We start from the raw sequence: 13,233 nt of genomic DNA on the forward strand, positions 1-13,233 counted from the left end.
CAGAGTGCACTCTAGCACTCCAGAGTGAATTTACAAACACACCCATAATGTATGAATTTGACCCAACAGTGTCAGTCTAGTCACACTGTCTAGTTTGACAGTGTGAGATGTGAACAGTGTTCCAACAGCCGGTATATAGCTGATAGACTTACAGAGGATATGGAGGGAGTGAGTTGCTTCAGCATGTAAGGGATGAAGATCTGAAGAAGAGCCTCTCTGAAGAACCTCTTCCGGACTGTGCTGCTGTCATAGTCAAATTTCTGAGGAGAGAGGGGGACAGAAACGAAAGTCAGAAGAAGTTGGGAATCACCACTAGAGTATATAGGGCATCACTGAGAAAGGCCTCAGAGCTAAAACGTCGACAAACAATCAACTAAATCCCCTCTTGGTTTCCTATAGTAGGATTTTCCATACTACAGGAAAATGAGAAAATGTGTGTAGTATCAATCCTATTTCCCCACCCTTCCTCTGCCCATCACTGTGCCATGACGGGCAGCCGGGCCAACCCTCTCCTGTGTCTTACCTTGATGACCCGGTCCTGGCAGCGTTGGATGTTCTTACAGAGCCCCTCTGGCCCCTGGTCCTCCAGACTTTGGTGGAGGATCTGCTCAAACGTGTACACTGCATCGTCCATTTGCTGCACAGACAAACATTTGTTTAGAATAGGGAATAGCTTTGTGGCAAGTTGGATAATATATATAGTAAACATAACAGCAACATTCACACAAGACACTTGCAGAATTTCCAAAAATCTAGCCAAGAAAATGTCCATAATTTTGTATATTCACCACAAGGGGGCACTATCTTCCCAACAATTCCTTCATAAGTGTAACGTTACAGAATATAATATCCTTCTACTGTATACTAGTGGAATACTGTCCAATACAACCCCTCCTTTCATTCTACACAAAGCATGCTCCAAACACTGACGGAAGATTTGAGCTACTGTACATCGAAATTATATACAGAATCTTGGATGCAAAGTTAAACGCTCCATTTTTTTAACACGCTACGACCTTGAGAAGTCTGACTCCCAGCAGCTTCTGGCCCCTACAAAGAGGGCAGACTACGTGTTTCACAATGGGGGACACGCTGGGTGGTGAACACATGGCTCCAGGATCGCGCTCCCTAAACCTACAGCCTGTCAATAGAGACCAGCCAGCCAATGACAGCCAACCATAGCCCCACCACTCGCTGACCAGAATGTGCTTGTTCTCCAACCACAACAATGAAGAACGCCCTGTAGATCTGAGGACCTCAGACAAAACAGCACAACCACCCACCACAGAGACCTGCAGACTGCATCCTTTCAGCACTCACCAGCAGGAAATCAAAAGGAGACAGTTGAGCACTTATTGAATCAGTACCATATTCTGAGGACTAGTTGTAAAATACTGTGTGTGTGATAACTCTATTAACCATCAGCTCATTGAAAAACGTATCAAAAACTTTGCGGCATGTAATAAGGTGTTGGGCGACAGACTAGTATCCTGTCCAGGTGATGTACTTGCACATCGAGATGCCCCACGTTACAGAAACATGCGATCACCTACTACCCTATGGGCCATTCTGGCTGTGGGACAAGGCTTCATAATGTGTAGGAGTAGTTTTACCTCTCTCATGAGGATCTGTGCTCTTTGGACAAACACAGAGGGGCTGGAGACATCAAACCTCTGCTGCAGGCCGTCCAGACTCAGGTCCTCTACTTTCTCATAGCAGCTCTGCATCTTCACTGGGTGGAACGCCAGCATAGATATCTTCTCCATGTGCTGAGGATGGGGGAAAATAAAAAGAGACACTGGGCATTGACCTACTATACTTACTATAGTCCCTACAGAACACACAATATGTCAAAAGGGTAGAATGATACAACTAGTCATTTCATACATGTCTGTATCCAAAATACAATTCAAATTGTAAAATCACTACATTGTTCTATGGAAACCTACAGTGTAAGCCGTGAACCTGAGATGCAGTTTCACTAGGCTTATAATCAGAAGCTGAGCCCTCTTACCTCTCCCACTTTCTCCTTGGTGGCGTCGTTCAGTGTGTTCTTGCTCAAGTCCACCAGCTCTCTGAAGAAGACGTCTCGGACCTGAGAGAAGCCTCGGCTGGTGGGCTCCATCAGGGCCTCCAGGATAGAGCTGATGTAGGGCTGGATACTGACTGTCAGCAGCTTCTCTGCCTTAGGCAGCACCACCGCTGTGATGGGGTGACAGAGTAGAGAGAATGTCAACAAAGAGTAGGCTAGATAACTTTATAAACTGGCACAAGTCCTACTGTGACGCACATGCTTTTCTCAAGATACGAGTCAGCCAAAGGAATTCAGCTCCTGTCCATGACCACAGAGCCATCGCTCTGACAGCAGGTTTGTCTGTCTGTCAGACTGTAATGGTAAGGCTTAGTCACCCTCATAACTGTGGAATGCTGCTAGTCTTCCTGCATTCCACTCGATGGACACGTGCTGTCACACAACATTAACCTGTCTAAGTGGGCTCTACTGAATCTGCATCGCTGCTATACAGATTGTATACAGATTGCACGCTTGAAACGTAAAGGTATTTTCTGATTGAGCCGACATATGCTGTGTTTAAAGTGAATGCAGTCTCCGCTAATGCGAAAACATTGCCTTTCAATTTCAAATCACGCTGAGCTTTCCACGTTACGGATTGAATCGAGCCATATGTGGCTGTGAAAATCACCTGTCAATCTGTTGGTAAATACCTGTGGACTCACAGGTAAACATGCAGACCAGACATGGAAGACTATGATTCACTGGAATTGACCAGTTACTGATGGGGTTCCAAGTTGCCCTTATTGGGGCAGAGATGTAGGATGAGTTTACAAAATTCATGACTTAATTGTTTTTCCGTATGCATATCATTGCATGTCTGTATGTCTTGTGTTATTATTTGTTTATAAATGTTTGCAAAATTGTGTCTGCTCTTCTCCCAGCCATAGGGAAGAGATGTCTGGGTGGGAGGGTGGGTAGGGTTGTGGCTGAGAAGGTAGATGAGAAGTTGGGTGGGGTTGTGGGTAGCATGAAAAGAAAATTCCTGTATTATAAATTACTGGGTAACTATCTTTTGTTACAGTGCAGGAATGATTATAAAAACGTCACACACACACACACACACACGAGGTGGAAGGCAAAACTGACCTTGGGTCAGTTTCTAGGACTAGGGTCAACTTCATTCTACTGTGGAGGGCCTCATAAATATAAACATCCTCTTAAATATATGTGTGATATTTCATTATTTTGATAGAGATAGGACAAGGACAATGAAAAGGGGAGAAGAGTCGTCCACAGAACTAAAAGCCAAGGTCACCGAGGGCTCACCTTTGATTTTGTTGGCGACGTGCTCCTTGGAGGTGATGATCTGGTCCATGTCTGTGCGTATGGAGGCCTCTAGAGGGGGGCGTCGCGCCTCACAGCTCTGCACCACAGCCTCGTACTGGGCCTGGGCCTGCTTCACCACCAGACCATACACCGCATCACAGACCTGCATGGGGACACACAAGAAGAAAACTTTGAGCCATTCTCCTTGCAGTCAAAATAAATTCATCTCCTGCCTTGATCCCAGCCCTTCTGAAAGACACACAAACAGGTTGGAGAAGAGGACACCCATCGTGTCATACAGCGCAGGGGAACAGAGACTCATGTCAAAACAGGAAACAGAAGCTAAGGGGTAAGACATTTTCCCAAGCTATGCTTGCTTGGTAATAATTTATAAAGGTGTACTTGGACTGTTGGGTGAGAGATGGGACTTACTAGCATCCAGTTCCTCTGCCTGTCGTGCATTTTGCCTTTGAGTCGAGGGGAGATCAGATCCCTGAGCTCAGGGAGAAGAGTCTCCATCACCAGGTTGGCCAGAATCTAAAGGAGGGATATACAGCACATACAGAGGTGGATTCACATGTTACAGATGACAACTAGAAAGGGCCATTTCCTTGAAGCTTGCTTCAGCTGTCCAAAAGTATTTGTATGAGACCCAACAGCTATATTTCCATAGTGATACGAAATTCTTAGTCTTATTCACCAGAATGTGGGTGCTCTGCTCTGCACGCGCCACAATTTGTATGAGCTACAGTCAGAGCCCTGGCCTGGTCAGAAAAATAACATCAGCATGACACAGCAACCCCAGAGTGAACAGCAACAGGAAGAGTACAGGGATGAATCCCAAATGGTATCCTATACCCTATATAGTGCACCACTTTTGACCAAGGCCCATAGCGTACTACATAGGGAATAGTGTATCATTAGGGATGCACAGTCCAGCTACGAGTTGATAATGTCACTATGGTCACTGCCCTGGTGACACAATCCTGTAGGCATGAACTCACTGGGCCCTGACCCTCTGTTGGACTGCAGAATGGGAGGCAGACAGGGCAGAGAGTGGTGTCACTGTGTGTGTTCGCACTATAACCAAACAGTGGAATTCATTCATAGCACCCTATAACAACACCAGTGAGACACATCCAGATCAGACCAGCACGTGACACAGACTGTCATTTGCTGTGGCATTGCTGACCTGTGAGGGGATCCCACACATCATCTCCCAGGTGCCATACTGCCCGTGGGCTTGGCGGTAGAGCCTCACTGCGTCTGTGAAGGCCGGAGTCTGCACCTGGCTCTCCTCTGATAAACCTATGGGATAACCACAGAGGAGCAGTGTTGTTAGTGGATGAGAAACAACATAGTAAGGGTTGATTTTAATGCTTTCTAAATTCACAATGTACAAGTTTATCATTTAAATCACAACAACCTCAGAGAAAATACTGGTTACACTTTCCACAAAGTATATAGAAAAATGCTTTCTAAAATATTTTTGTGGCTAAAACATGCTTAAAAAAGGAGTTCCATTCCTAGTTTGTTGCACTTTGCCCAGAAAGAGAAGTGTATGTAGACCAAGGGTCACAGTCTTAATCTGGACAGCAGAGTAAGAGGCTATTCCTTAAAAGGAAACAGAGCCTAATACAGTGAGATTGCAGAGTGACCACACACACAGAACAGGTCACCCTCTAGTGGCAGCAGGGACTAGCCTGGCGTTATTTATCAGAGCATTGCCATGGCAACCCAGGGAGAATCCACAGTAACCATTTTAGAGGAAGTAATAACTTTTGTCTTCCCTAAAATTCGCCCAATCATTCCCGAATACTGAAATAGCAACAACCCGCAATGGCTTAATGATTGTGAAACAGCTTCTATCACCAGGCCATCAGACTGTTGAACAGCCATGACTAGCCGGCTACCTGCCCGGTACACTGCACCTTGAAACTAATTCCCCATGTACAGTATATAGTCTAAAGGCTGGTCACCTCATATTCTGATTATATACAGTTAACTCACTGTATATACTGCAAATTCGGAACATATTCAAACGTCTTGACTTTTTCCACATTTTGTTACGTTATAGCCTTATTCTAAAATGTATTGAAATCCACCCCCCCTCATCAAAACTACACACAACACCCCATAATGACAAATCAAAAACCGGGATTGATTTTTTTGCTAAAAATAAATAACTTATTTACATAAGTATTCAGAACCTTTGCTACAGGTTCACCTTCCAACAGGACAATGACCCTAAGCACACAGCCAAGACAACGCAGGAGTGGCTTTGGGACAAGTCTCTGAATGTCCTTGAGTGGCCCAGCCAGAGCCTGGACTTGAACCCGATCAAACATCTCTGGAGAGATCTGACAATAGCTGTGCAGCAACACTCCCCATCCAACCTGATAGAGCTTGAGAGGATCTGCAGAGAAGAATGGGAGAAACTCCCCAAATACAGGTGTGCCAAGCATGTAGCATCTTACCCAAGAAGACTCAAGGCTGTAATCGCTGCCAAAAGGTGCTTCAACAAAGTATAGAGTAAAGGGTCTGAATACTTATGTAAATGTGATGTTTATTTTTAATACATTTGTAAACATTTCTAAAAAACAGTTTTTTGTGGTATTGTGTGTAGATTGAGGGGGAAAAAAAACGACTTCATCCATTTTAGAACAAGGCTGTAATGTAACAAAATGTGTTAAAGTCAAAGGGTCTGAATACACAGTATATACACACACTTTATTCTCCACATAGCTCATTCTATTGCACGGTTGGAGCTAGTAACATAAGCATTTTGCTGCACCTGTCATAACACCTGCAAATCTGTGTAGACAACAAATAAACTGATTTGACATTTGTTTGGTAAGGTACTGTTTTCTTTCCACCATCAAGTCAGTTATGGTGAAAGCTTCTCTTGAGGCAGAATCATACCACCTGCTCCCCCTAATGGATAGAGTTCAAATCACACCACCTGCTGAGATTCTCCACCTCTTCTGAAAGCATCAAAATGAAGAATTTATGAACGCATCCAGCTGTGTTTGGAATCAAGATTTAGAATGGCATGCACAGGCTCTCCATCCAAACAACTCTACAGGAGGCCCCTAGAGAGCTACCCTGTGTTATGATAAAAATGGGAGAATTTAGAAATGAATTCAATGCGATTCTGTGTGTGTGTGGACTCCAGCTATGACAAAGGAAGGAAGTGAATGTGTGCAGGGCAGGGTGGGGCTGTGTGTGTGAGAGGCCTGGGAGCGTTATGAGGGGGGTAGATAATCTACCAGAGCACATTGCTACAGGCAGGAAGTCCACAGGCCCAGACCCCCCCTTTCTCTCTCCGAGTGAGTGAGAGAGAGAGTGGGAGAGAGAGAGAGAGTGTGAGTGAGTGAGAGAGAGAGTGGGAGAGAGAGAGAGAGAGAGAGAGTGTGAGTGAGTGAGTGAGTGAGTGAGTGAGTGAGTGAGTGAGTGAGTGAGTGAGTGAGTGAGTGAGTGAGTGAGTGAGTGAGTGAGTGAGTGAGTGAGTGAGTGAGGAGTTTAAGGGTGGGGCCAGGCCATTTATTTTGGCACTGCCTCAAGGAGAAATTTCTTCAAGGGCCCCCAAAAAAGCTAAACTAGACAAAGTCTAGCCTGTGCTGAAATCCCAGTACTGTATATTAATGAATGTGTGTATGTACATGGTCATCTGCCAACCATACACCAGTTCTTTGTCAATAAAAAGTGATTAAAATCATTTGTCAAAACACATGTGTGCGAATTGACGACACTAGATGACTAAATAGACCCAGAAAAAACGATAAATGTTTTTTTCTCCCATTTCAGTTGACTAAAATGAGACTACACAAAATTGTGTGTGACTAAAATCTGACTAATAAGTGGACTGGACAAGAGTTTTACGAAATTGATAACTTTTAAGTGATAAGCTAATATTAGCAGATCAGATGGGCAGCGCAAGCGATGAGTGTTGGATGACCAATGATGTGTACAGTCATGACCAAAAGTTGAAAATGACTAATATAAATTTTCACAACGTCTGCTGCATCAGTTTGTATGATGGCAATTTGCATATACTCCAGAATGTTATAAAGAGTGATCAGATGAATTGCAATTAATTGCAAAGTCCCTCTTTGCCATGCAAATGAACTGAATCGCACAAAAACATTTCCACTGCATTTCAGCCCTGCCACAAAAGGACCAGCTGACATCATGTCAGTGATTCTCTCGTTACCACAGATGTGAGTGTTGACGAGGACAAGGCCGGAGATCACTCTGTCATGCTGATTGAGTTCGAATAACAGACTGGAAGATTCAAAAGGAGGGTGGTGCTTGGAATCATTGTTCTTCCTCTGTCAACCATGGTTACCTGCAAGGAAACACATGCCATCATCATTGCTTTGCACAAAAAGGGCTTCACAGGCAAGGATATTGCTGCCAGTAAGATTGAACCGATAAATGGTTGATTTAGGTGCTCAAGAACTTCAAGGAGAGCGGTTCAATTGTTGTGAAGAGGGCTTCAGGGCGCCCAAGAAAGTCCAGCAAGCGCCAGGACCGTCTCCTAAAGTTGATTCAGCTGTGGGATCGGGGCACCACCAGTACAGAGCTTGCTCAGGAATGGCAGCAGGCAGGTGTGAGTGTATCTGCACACTGTGAGGCAAAGACTGAGGATGGCCTGGAGTCAAGAAGGGCCGCAAAGAAGTCACTTCTCTCCAGGAAAAACATCAGGGACAGACTGATATTCTGCAAAAGGTACAGGGATTGGACTGCTGAGGACTGGGGTAAAGTAATTTTCTCTGATGAATCCCCTTTCCGATTGTTAGGGGCATCTGGAAAAAAGCTTGTCCGGAGAAGACAAGGTGAGCGCTACCATCAGTCCTGTGTCATGCCAACAGTAAAGCATCCTGAGACCATTCATGTGTGGGGTTGCTTCTCAGCCAAGGGAGTGGGCTCACTCACAATTTTGCCTAAGAACACAGCCATGAATAAAGAATGGTACCAACACATCCTTCAAGAGCAACTTCTCCCAACCATCCAGGAACAGTTTGGTGACGAACAATGCCTTTTCCAGCATGATGGAGCACCTTGCCATAAGGCAAAAGTGATAACTAAGTGGCTCGGGGAACAAAACATCGATATTTTGGGTCCATGGCCAGGAAACTCCCCAGACCTTAATCCCATTGAGAACTTGTGGTCCATCCTCAAGAGGCGGGTGGACAAACAAAAAGCCACAAATTCTGATAAACTACAAGCATGGGTTACGTAAGAATGGGCTGCCATCAGTCAGGATGTGGCCCAGAAGTTAATTGACAGCATGCCAGGGCGGATTGCAGAGACTTGAAAAAGAAGGGTCAACACTGCAAATATTGACTCTTTGCATCAACTTCATGTAATTGTCAATAAAAGCCTTTAACACTTATGAAATGCTTGTAATTATACTTCTGTATTCCATAGTAACATCTGACAAAAATATCTAAAGACACTGAGGCAGCAGACTGTGAAAATTAATGTGTCGTTCTCAAAACCTTTGGCCACGACTGTATACAGTGCCGTCGGATAGTATTCAGACCCCTGGACTTCTTCCACATTTTGTTACGTTACAGCCTTATTCTAAAAATGTATTTTTAAAAATTACATACTCAGCAACCTACACATAATACCCCATAATGACAAAGCAAATTCTTGTTGAAATTTTTGCAAATGTATTGGAAAAAAAACAAAAAACAAAACAAAAAAACAGAATACCTTATTTACATAAGTATTCAGAACCTTTGCTACAGGTTCACCTTCCAACAGGACAACGACCCTAAGCACACAGCCAAGACAACGCAGGAGTGGCCCAGTCAGAGCCCGATCGAACATCTCTGGAGAGACCTGAAAATAGCTGTGCAGCCGACGCTCCCCATTCAACATGACAGCGCTTGAGAGGATCTGCAGAGAAGAACGGGAAAGAACTCCCCAAATACAGGTGTGCCAAGCTTGTAGCGTCATACCCAAGAAGAATAGATGCTGTAGTCCCTGCCAGAAGGTGCTTTAACAAAGTAAAGGGTCTGAAATATTTCCACAAAACTATTTTTGCTTTACCATTATGGGGTATTGTGTGTAGATTGATGAGGGGAAAAAAACTATTTTATACATTTTTGAATAAGGCTGTAACGTAACAATATGTGGAAAAGGTCAAGGGGTCTGAATACTATCTGAAGGCACTGTAAACCATGACTGACAGGGGGCATTGTATTGAAACCCCTGCACAGCCATCTTGACACCTCCTCCATTGTAAGATTTGGAATCTATAGAAACGTATTAATGTCTACATTCGTTTTTTGACACATTTATTCTATGACAGACACCTAATGCATACTTTAAAATGATATTTTGTGAACTAAACCTCAAAAATTAACATTTCTTAAAGTATTTTTTTTGCTGCTAATGTTAGTCTCCATTACAACAAACAAAAATACATGCAATTTTGTCCTTTAAACATTGACTTGAAATATTGTAGAATGCCATTCATACCTATGGAGGACTGGTCCTACTGGGGAGTACCAATACAGCCGACTGGTGGCTTTGAGTTAATGTGGACCCAGTGACTCAGACTTGAGCACTTGGATCAGGACTGGAGCACTGGGACTCAGACTTTAGCCATAGGGTCTTGCGACTCGAGCACAGGGGACTTGGGGCTCTAGGTTTAGTGACTTGACTACATCACTGGGCGAAAGTCAATAGCTCCAGTTCTACTTTGGACACCAATGTGGCTGCAGGGTCTGATAACAATGACATCGCTGCAACACATACTACTTTTATACATGTCATATTTCTGCTATTATGAAGAGAATAGGACAAATATTTTGGTAGGACAAGGCTAACACACACACACACACACACACACACACATACGGAAGTAAGTGATTTGTTTACTATAGGTTACTGAGGCAATACAAATGTGGTGTGACTACAATTAAAGGGTATTTAGTCGACTAAAATGGCTCACTTTGTAACTAGACCAAGTCATTATTCAAAATGACAACGTGACTATGACTTAATATTTTAGACAAAATGACTAAGAGTAGACTAAATAATAAAAAAGTGCCAAAATGAACACTGCCATACAGAGCCATTCACACACACACACACACACTACCCAAGCCTGGGTCACAGCTGGGGCATGTTAGCTAGTAGGGGTATGTCCTTATCAGGAACTGGTCAGGCTATTTCCTTTCAGATTTAAAATAGTCTGCATTGTTGTCAGAGGGACCAGCTCCAGAGCAGACACGTGTACGTACGAGTATTTCAGATTCAAATAAGCTTTATTAGCATGAATGACAAATCCACTGCTGCTAAAGCGAAGTGATAACAGTAAAAAAATAAAAATAAAAAAAATTAAAAAAATTATAATACCATTGAAGAGCCAGAGGAGGGGCGGCCCAGCCGAGGAAATTAATTGCCACCACATACCAGAGTTTGCTGAGCCTGCAGTCTAAACACGAAGCTATGCTGCCAGCAGTACGACACATTGTCTGTCCACTCAGGGCCTGGCTACATGAACACTTGGTGTGCATCCCAAATGGAAGCCTATTAACTATATAGTGTACTACTTTTGACCAGGGACTACATTTGTACTATATAGGGAATAGGGTGCCATTTGGCAATTTTCCTGAAACCTCTCCTCGGGGACCCCCAGGCGTTTCACGTTTGTTGTATCCCTAAACTAGCTAATATGATTCCCCTCGTCAACGGCTTGATGATTAGTTGAAATCAGGTGTGCTAACTCTGGAATAGTTAAAATGCATGGAACGGCTTGGGGTTCCCGAAGAGCGGTTTGAGAACCCCTGACATACGGGCTGTGCATGCTACAGACTGGTTCCATAACATTGTGGTCCACCTCTTTATGATGGTGGATCAGACTGGAGCTTCTACACATTGTATACATTTAGTGATGTGCTGTGTATAGGCTGGTCTGTGCCTTGGGTCATAAGGCAAAAAAAAAGAAAAGAATGTAACCTTTATTTAACTAGGCAAGTCAGTTAAGAACAAATTCGTATTTACAATGACAGCCTGCCGGGGAACAGTGGGTTAAACTGCCTTGTTCAGGGGCAGAACGACAGATTTTACCTTGTCAGCTCAAGGATGATTCGATCCAGCAACCTTTCAGTTCCTGGCCCAATGCTCTAACCACAAGGCTACCTACCGTTGTTATAAGGAGTAGCGGTCAATAACTACCGGTAATTTACCAAAGTTACCGGAATCTTCAGTCATTTTGGAAAATATATCGTAACTTTGGTCATTTATACTTGAAGAACTTCAAAAATCTATACATCTGTGTCCATATGTCCAGGAGTTTAGTACATAGACCATATAGTTCCAGAAAATAGTGTAATAAAAAAAAAAAAAAGCATCTAATAAACAGCATTATTTCTCATTTCCTCTGAAACTCTTCCAACTATTGACTTTTTTCCCAAAACTGCCACCAGTTTGACACCAAAAATATTTTTTGTGTAAGTGTTTAAAAAATGTAAGGATATTTCATGCTGAAAGCCTCATATTAAACACCAAATGGTATGCACTAAGTGGGTTTATATTTAGGATCATGTTTTACAGATTTGTCATTACATGTTTTATTCTAAAATCTATTTTACCAGAGGGCCAGGATCATTAGACACCTGTTAGAATCTGAAGTACCCAAAAGGGCCACTAGATGTTTTGTGACGGATTACACAAAATCCTTGAAAGATACCAAAACTCTGGTAGTTCTCAGGTAAACTTCTAAAGTTTCCAGTAATATACCCTCCTTTTGCAACCCTAATAAAGAGATCACAGTACTTGAAGTGCTAATCCTTAAAACGACTGAAAAGCAGATGGATAGTCAAACCCTAAACCAGGGTTCCCCTAACTTGGTCCTCAGGACCCCAAGGGGTGCACAATATGGTTTTTGCCATAGCACTACACAGCTTACTCAAAAGAATAAACACACCTAACCATCAAGCTTTGATCATTTGAATCAGCTGTGTAGTGATAGGGCTCCCGAGTGGTGCAGCGGTCTAAGGCACTGCATCTCAGTGCATCTACAGTCCCTGGTACGAATCCAGGCTGTATCACAGCCGTCCGTGATTGGAAGTCCCATAGGGCAGCGCACAATTGGCCCAGCGTTGTCCAGGTTTGGCTGGGGTAGGCCGTCATTGTAAATAAGAATTTGTTCTTAACCGACTTGCCTAGTTAATTAAAAAGGTTAAATAACAAATAAACAAAACGAGCACAGGGAAGGATTGCCTCACTAAACACTTCCGGTTCACATTCTGTGATGGTTTAATTGGAGTCGTTATGTGACTTAATTGAGTCGTCTCCTGTTGTATAGTAGACATGCTAAGTACTGCTGACAGTATCTGGGAGTTAGAGGACAGTTTGTTTTGTGACATAACAAGTAAGTGTCTGCAGGGAATTTAGCATGAGCTGGCCACATGTTCAATGTTGAGAGGGAGAAAGCATGAAGGAAGGCCCCAGGCAAGAGGCAGCTGTCATTCTTGGGATTCTCTACAGACAAGACTGTTTCTTTTCTAATCTGATTTATTCCTCAATGAAAGATAACTCTCTGGTGGCCACGTAGAGGCTAAAGAGACTGGAGTACAGTACAGCTATTTCTTTTTCTGAGTTCAGGGAGCATAGATCTCATCCCAAAACACTGTCCTCACATTCACCCTGCTAAAAATAAAAAACCTCCAAAAGTATTCCTGGTCTACTCATAATACATGTATATAAAAACATGACACACTGCAATTAAAGTAAAATGTTGGTCTGCACACAATAACTAAAACAACAGGCCCTGTGCAGACAGAATCAGCAGATATCATTTCCTTCCTGTCAATGATGAAACTGTTGGACCCAAGTTTACATGACGCCAGTTCTAAAACTTAAATATA

General features: G+C 43.2%; 1 protein-coding gene across 2 annotated transcripts in view; it reads right to left on the reverse strand.

Annotated features, from left to right (window-relative positions):
• Positions 1-13,233, reverse strand: part of LOC106580628 (protein Niban 2) — a 47,035-nt gene that overhangs the window by 14,971 nt on the left and 18,831 nt on the right. For both annotated transcript variants that reach the window (XM_014161887.2, XM_014161888.2), the window contains exons 6-12: positions 4,533-4,648; positions 3,773-3,877; positions 3,341-3,503; positions 2,015-2,202; positions 1,614-1,769; positions 524-637; positions 153-260 (exon numbers count right to left, since the gene is read on the reverse strand). In XM_014161887.2, the coding sequence (XP_014017362.1) occupies positions 153-260; positions 524-637; positions 1,614-1,769; positions 2,015-2,202; positions 3,341-3,503; positions 3,773-3,877; positions 4,533-4,648 (950 nt within the window). The remainder of the gene's footprint in view (positions 1-152; positions 261-523; positions 638-1,613; positions 1,770-2,014; positions 2,203-3,340; positions 3,504-3,772; positions 3,878-4,532; positions 4,649-13,233) is intronic.

The sequence above is a fragment of the Salmo salar genome, chromosome ssa20, assembly GCF_905237065.1.
Source record: "Salmo salar chromosome ssa20, Ssal_v3.1, whole genome shotgun sequence".
In the NCBI taxonomy this organism is placed as follows: Eukaryota; Metazoa; Chordata; class Actinopteri; order Salmoniformes; family Salmonidae; genus Salmo; species Salmo salar.